This window comes from Terrapene carolina, unplaced genomic scaffold (genome assembly GCF_002925995.2).
Source record: "Terrapene carolina triunguis isolate 2854851 unplaced genomic scaffold, T_m_triunguis-2.0 Scaffold66, whole genome shotgun sequence".
NCBI classification, from domain to species: Eukaryota; Metazoa; Chordata; order Testudines; family Emydidae; genus Terrapene; species Terrapene triunguis.
This window is the reverse complement of record NW_020664417.1, coordinates 25,163,372-25,169,695: the sequence shown is the minus strand read 5'-3', so window position 1 is coordinate 25,169,695 and position 6,324 is coordinate 25,163,372. Positions and strand designations below refer to the sequence as shown.

General features: G+C 41.5%; 1 protein-coding gene across 1 annotated transcript in view; it reads right to left on the bottom strand.

Moving 5' to 3' along the window:
- Nucleotides 1-4,932: 4,932 nt before the first annotated feature.
- GUCY1B1 (guanylate cyclase 1 soluble subunit beta 1) overlaps nucleotides 4,933-6,324 on the bottom strand; it is a 51,627-nt gene continuing 50,235 nt past the window's right edge. Inside the window, exon 14 of the mRNA XM_026647866.1 lies at nucleotides 4,933-6,051. Within this exon, the coding sequence (XP_026503651.1) occupies nucleotides 6,028-6,051 (24 nt within the window). The 3' untranslated portion in view covers nucleotides 4,933-6,027. The remainder of the gene's footprint in view (nucleotides 6,052-6,324) is intronic.

Genomic DNA, 6,324 nt, shown 5'->3' with positions numbered 1-6,324 from the left:
GGGAATGGTGAACCGCAGCCACTGGGAGCTGCGGATGGCCATGCAAATGTAAAGAAACGGTCTGGTGGCCCGCCAGCGGATTATCCTGATAGGCCATGTGCGGCCCCTGGGCCACCGGTTGCACACCACTGTTTTACATAGTCTCATGTGGTCACCTTTTCTAAAAGAGGCAACAACCAGTTTTACTTTAAAACAGTCTCCGTAAACCATTTTGCATACCTTCAGAAAATTTGAAGGGTTAACATCAGCGAATCTGGTATGTATAGTTCTGTGAAAGTTCTGGTTGTAACTCCTTATAAAGTCAGGTAATACATCAATGTAGTAAAAGGTATTATGGGCTATAAAATATCTCCACATCCTAATTTTTAAAATTCTGTTAAATCACTCCACAACCCCTGCTTTGACTTCATTATTAGTAACAAAATGGTGAACGCCAAGACGCTTTAACAATCTGCTTAAAGGTTTGTTTAAAAATTCTTTCCCCTGACTGGTTTTTAATTTTTGAGGCACGTGATCTTTATTGAAAATAGATTTAAAGGCCTGGAATACCTCATCACCTGTCTTGTCTTTTAGGCCTAAGGCCCAGGCATATTTGGATAGAATGTCTATCACTGTTAAGATGAACTTAAAACCACTGTTGTGTCTGGAGAACCGGTGCATATCTGCCAGATCTGCCTGCCATTGTGCATCCATATCTAAAACAATGGTCGTTTCTTTTAAAAAATATGCAAGCCGATTTGTGTAAAGTGTAAACATCCTGGTCTGAAAGCCAAGCTATTACCTGTCTTCTATTCAAAGTTTCAGTATGCTTTTTGACCACTTGAAAAAGAGGCTTCACCCCAACAAAGCTCCCAAATTCCCTGAGGGTATAATATATTTTCTTTAACAGAGCCATCTGCATAGAGATGACTGTTACTTGTACTGTCTTTTACTAACTCGAGTATGGAGGGGACACATTCATATTGACAAATTTAAACAAATTTATTAATCACCTGGTTTAACAGGGCTTTTACAGCCACCTGTGAAAATGGACGCCATGATCCCTACCATTAGGGAGTCTGAGCTGCTTCATTCTTTCATTTTGTCCTTTTCAAGATTTTCCTCTTGAGATCTGTGTCTCAGACACGAGCAAAAACGGTCAATGCATGATAGATTTACTCCCACAGGGCTACCAATGTGTAAGTTCTCAAAGGCCTCTAGAAAGGCATCATCGAGCTGTCGAGAGATTTTCAGAAAAGAAACAGTGTAAGCCCCCACCCCACCCCCACTCGTTTTTAGATTTATGCAACCCCAGGTCGGTTCCTAACTCCATTACACCCCATCCTCAACCTTCGTTCATTTACCTGAGCAACATCTTTTCCATTCACCTTGTCCACTGTAGCGGGGTGGTCACCCTGCTCCTGCCCTGAGGGGGTTAAAGCAGCCCTGGAGAGGGCTATGGTGGAGAAATACTAGGCTGATTGGGGAAAGCAGCCACAGGTGGGACCACGCCACAATCAGGCCACAGCTAGCCCTATAAGAGGGCTGAGGGCCAGAGACTGACAGACACACACTCTCTCTAGCTCCCTAGAGAGAGAAGGACCTGGCTGCCTGGGAAGCTGAGGAGGGTACCTAAGGTGGAGCAGTGCTGGGGAAGGGCAGAGGGAGCTGGGGAGCTCCAGCCTAGCAAAGCCCCAGGCTACAGGCCGAGTTAAGGGCCCACAAAAGGGTACTACGGCTGCAGAGGGGCAGGCAGCCCAGGAATAGGCAGAGGCAGCTGGTCCAACCCCCTTTGCCGATGATGAGTGGTTTACAGACTGCAGCCTGCCTCAGGGAGCGGGGGCTAGATGATGACTGGCAGTAGCCACTGAGGCAAGGTGGGTTTAGAGGGTTGGGGGTTCCCCAGGGAGAGGAGACCCATATTGGGGGTTACTGCTGGGGCAGAACCCCAGGGCAAAGGGCATCGGGTCTGGGAGGGACATGGGGAGCCAGCGGCAGGCAAGACACCGGCCTGCAGAGGGTGCTTCGGGCTGGAAGAGCTAATTCCCAGGACGACCAGCAGGAGGCGCCGCGTTGTTGAGTCGTCATCCCGCCACACCACCGGTGACTCCCATGACAGTGGTCACCTTCCTCCATACAGGTGGACAACGAGAGGCCATCACGTTTGTCAGGCTGCCTCACAAGTGCTTGGGTTCTAGCATTTCCATCAACACCTGGGCCAAAGGGCTCCCCATGGCCACTCCCTCCTCCTCCTCAGCACTGTCGCTGATGCACCACTTCCTCCTTGGGTGGTCTAAGGCCCTCAGAGCTAAAACAAAGTCCGAAGTTCTCACGGGGGTGATGAAGGAGTCCATGTTTCCTCTCAGCATTTCCACAATTTCTAAAACATGTGTTCTTGGAATGAAATGGCCTCTTACACGTGGCGCTGGGACAAGTGTTAAGTGTACCAATTCATGGATGGGTGACCTTCAAAGACGTATTTAAAGATACTATTGTATATCTAGATAATTCATTTGTTAGATTAGATGTTAATTGTATTTGTCTTCATCTACCTACATCCTGTTTAATGTATATTACTGTAACTCAATTAACCTGTTGCTGCTAAGTATATTCTTTTTCATGTCCTGTAACTCTGTAATTACTTTTACACTGTATGCAATTCTGCTTAATTAACATTATGTCAAAATGCCTGTATTTAAAGGTTTAGAAGTGAAGTGAATTGAAGTTGATGTGTAAAATCTAATGAAGAACTGTTCCTGGCCATCACATTGTGTTTACATTATCTCTAAATGACCCATCAACTGGCATTGAAACCTTAGAACTTTGAATGAGAAGGTTATTGACTTCGAAGCATGGGTCATTATGTGAAAGACAATAGAAAATCCACAGACTTTGTTTTTGGTCAACAAAGCAAGACCCATGGGATGATGAAAATGCTTGCTAGATTGTTTTCATCTATAAAAAGGCAGACTGGGGGCAATTCTGCCTCTCTGATTCATCTGAATGCTATTGGGGGCATTCCAGAAAACAGACAGAGGGCTCCAAAACATTTTTTTGGGAAGACCTGAGGAATTTATGAAAAGACTTTAAGAGGGTGGCCGACTACTACACCTCTGCGATCATTTGGACTATAAACTCTGATCCAACTGTAATGTATTTTATTTGCTTTAACCTTTTAATAAGTCTCATTTCTTTTTTTAGCTAATAAATCTTTAGTTTAGTTTACTAAAGAAATTGGCTACCCTGTGTCTTTAGTGTGAGATCGAGTCAAGATGCATCCAGTGACCTGGGGTGAGTGACTGATCCTTTGGGGTTGGAAGAACCTAATATATGTGATTTTTAGTTTTAATAACCTTTTATCACAAAGGCTTGTTTGCCTGGGTGGTAAAGAGAAGCTAGAGAGAGTAAGGGGATTGTCTGTGACTCCATGGCAAAACTAATATAGTGATCCAAGAGTACACTTTTGTTACTGGCTTGGTGAAATCTAATGATAGAATATACTACCAGTCTGGGGTGTCTGTTTCTGACAGTCTGACCTGAGTTTGGCACTTTTAGCTGTGAGCCACTCCAGGCACCGTGACACAAACACTGGTAGCTTTGCCTCATATTATTTAGATTGGATGCCACTATATCATTTTAAATTGGAAAAAAAAATTAAACCAATATATGTAAAGAAATAAAATAACTGTAAAAGTTTTTAGTGTAATCTGAGAGGAACATTTAACTCAAGACCAATTTTAATAACCAAAGTGGTTCAGTATCTAAACTGCACAGGTTCCTTTGGGATAAAAAACATTCTCTACATATGAGCTATTATTATGGTGCTGCAGTAGATTGGTATACATATATTTCGCTCATTGAAATGGCCAAAAAAACATAGAGAGAAAACAAACTTTGAGCACTATTTGAATTTTTCATAGGACCCCAACTTCACTGAACTTGCAGTGTAATGGAAAAACTTAACAGTGACCTCTTGTGCTTTTATATCAGTTTATCAACAGCTGAGCACATCTCACAACATGCATTTGGGAAATTATTCTACCTGAACACTGCTGAGATCAATGTTAAGGCTTTGTGTTAGAGTGCATGTTTGATGAAGTCAGGGTGCATATTGCTTTTGAGTATCTGTGGGGGACGGAAGTGACAGACTTATGGAATGTTGGAGTATGTTATCAACAGTTGCAGACAATCTGAAGGTGGAAAAGAATGTACAAGGATTGCCACTTAACTTCCAATTTCCTTGCTTTTAAACTTTCGGGTAAATGAGCTGAGTCCTCACACAACCTTCACTGTCATTAGATGTAATTTTATGTTGCTAATTATTGTTTAAATGTATCAAAAGTAATGATTGTACATGCAATTTTATGTCCTCATTTACTTTTTTGTGAGGAGAGAACCTGCACATTTTGAGCACTACTTTAATCTAAGGCCCTGATCCTGTAACCAGTTCCACAGGAACAGGCTTCTGCGCCCATACAAGCACTGACTGCAGGATAGGAGCCATAGTTTGGCAAATAACTGAAGAATGCACTCTGCATAATCCTTCCCTGGGGACTGCATCTTGACCTGGTGGGGAGGCTTGTGTGCTCCAGTGACTCTATGAACTATGCTGGCAGGAGTTTTAACTCCTGCTAAGGGCACTTCAGCTGGACATGTCAAGGGATAGATGAAAAGCAGTCCTCTGATCCTCGAAATTGGGGGTTGAATGATAAACCAATAACCTATCCTCATAAAAAAAGTTAAGCTTTAGAAACACAGTGGGGTAGCCATTCCAGCGAACAGCATGATAGACAAGGATGGCAGAGCCTTGTTCATGCCCTAAGTGACATATGACAGCACAGGAAAGATTCCGATTCAGACTTCATATAATAGAATTAAGGAGAAGATACATATGTTCTAGCAAGTGTAATATTCAGATGTTTATTTTTATTGAAGAAATAAAGTTTCCAAAGACCAATGGAAAAAATAATTTATCGCAGTTCCTTTTACACAGAAGCATGAAACATTTATACATATATTTTTGTGCTAAGATAGATATACTATAGGCAAACTTTCATTTTGTACACATAAGTAATTGCACTGTACTAACATATAATTGTATAAAGCAGATATTCAGAAAATATCATCGAGCTAAGAATGAACATATTATTCCAAGAGGAATGCCCTATATGTTGAAACTAATTTAATTATTCCTGACTTGTTGTCCAGAATATTATCATATTCTTCCAAGGGCTGAAACAAAATCACTTCTGAAAACTAAAGAGACCAAAACAAAAGGCTTTGCCTGACAACCTTGTCAGACCAGTGTGCCTTTCAGTGTCTATGGTCTATTGGAAAAGAACCAAAGCACTGTGAGTGGCACAAAATTGTTCAGCAATCTATTATGCACAAGTCAGTTGCAGTCAGTTAATGTAAACCAATGAAAACTACCCAGCAAGAGAGCAGCATTTGGATAGAATTACATTTACACACAATTCAAATTGCAGTATCAGACAACCAACCCCTCTTTTCAATATAAAAAATGTATATGTAGTATATACAGGTGAAAATTGTACAATAACATCAAAAGAGCTGTTGTTTTCTCATCACTAATTAGCACAGTATGTCAAGTGTTATTCCCTGAAGGAACTGGAATACCGAATGATGACATACTGAAGGAAAATGGACAGCATTAATAGAATAGTTTTATAATGATGATGAAGACAAAGAGCACATGTGAAAAGCATCAGATTAAAAGGGTTAGTTATGGCACACACATTGCATAATGTTATTAGGTACTATCAGAACACAAGAAAGGTTATGTGATCCACAAAAAGGGCTTGGAATACACACACCCACAGCAAAAATACAATATCAAAAGCTGAGGCAAATAACAGCAAGAGAGTCTGGAGGAAAGCAGTGAATATGATACTTTCATGGTAGGGCGGATAAGCAAATGAGAAATGCAAAGTGAAGTAATACCCACAAATCATCATTACTGCCAGACCAGTAAGTTGTTTGGGACACAGCATTGCACCCTATCCAGCGTCCTCTTCCTCTTCCCCCAGCTCAGTAAACATCTTGCTTTATTTCCTTGAGTGCATGTAAGGGAAGTTTGAGAAATAAGGGATTTTCTTTGAAACAGCAATGTGACATGCAGTGACAAAATAAGTTTGATACTTTTCATTGCAGCTTTATTATAAATAAAGAAGACAGTGCGTAGTAAAGCAGGAATATTGTTGTGCCAGGATCACAGGCTTTGGGTGCCTTATTAGTAGAATTATGACAATTCCACCTGTTAGGTGACAAGGTACCCTAATTTGTCCCTGACTGTCCAAGGCTCCTTGGAAGGCACAGGACTACCCC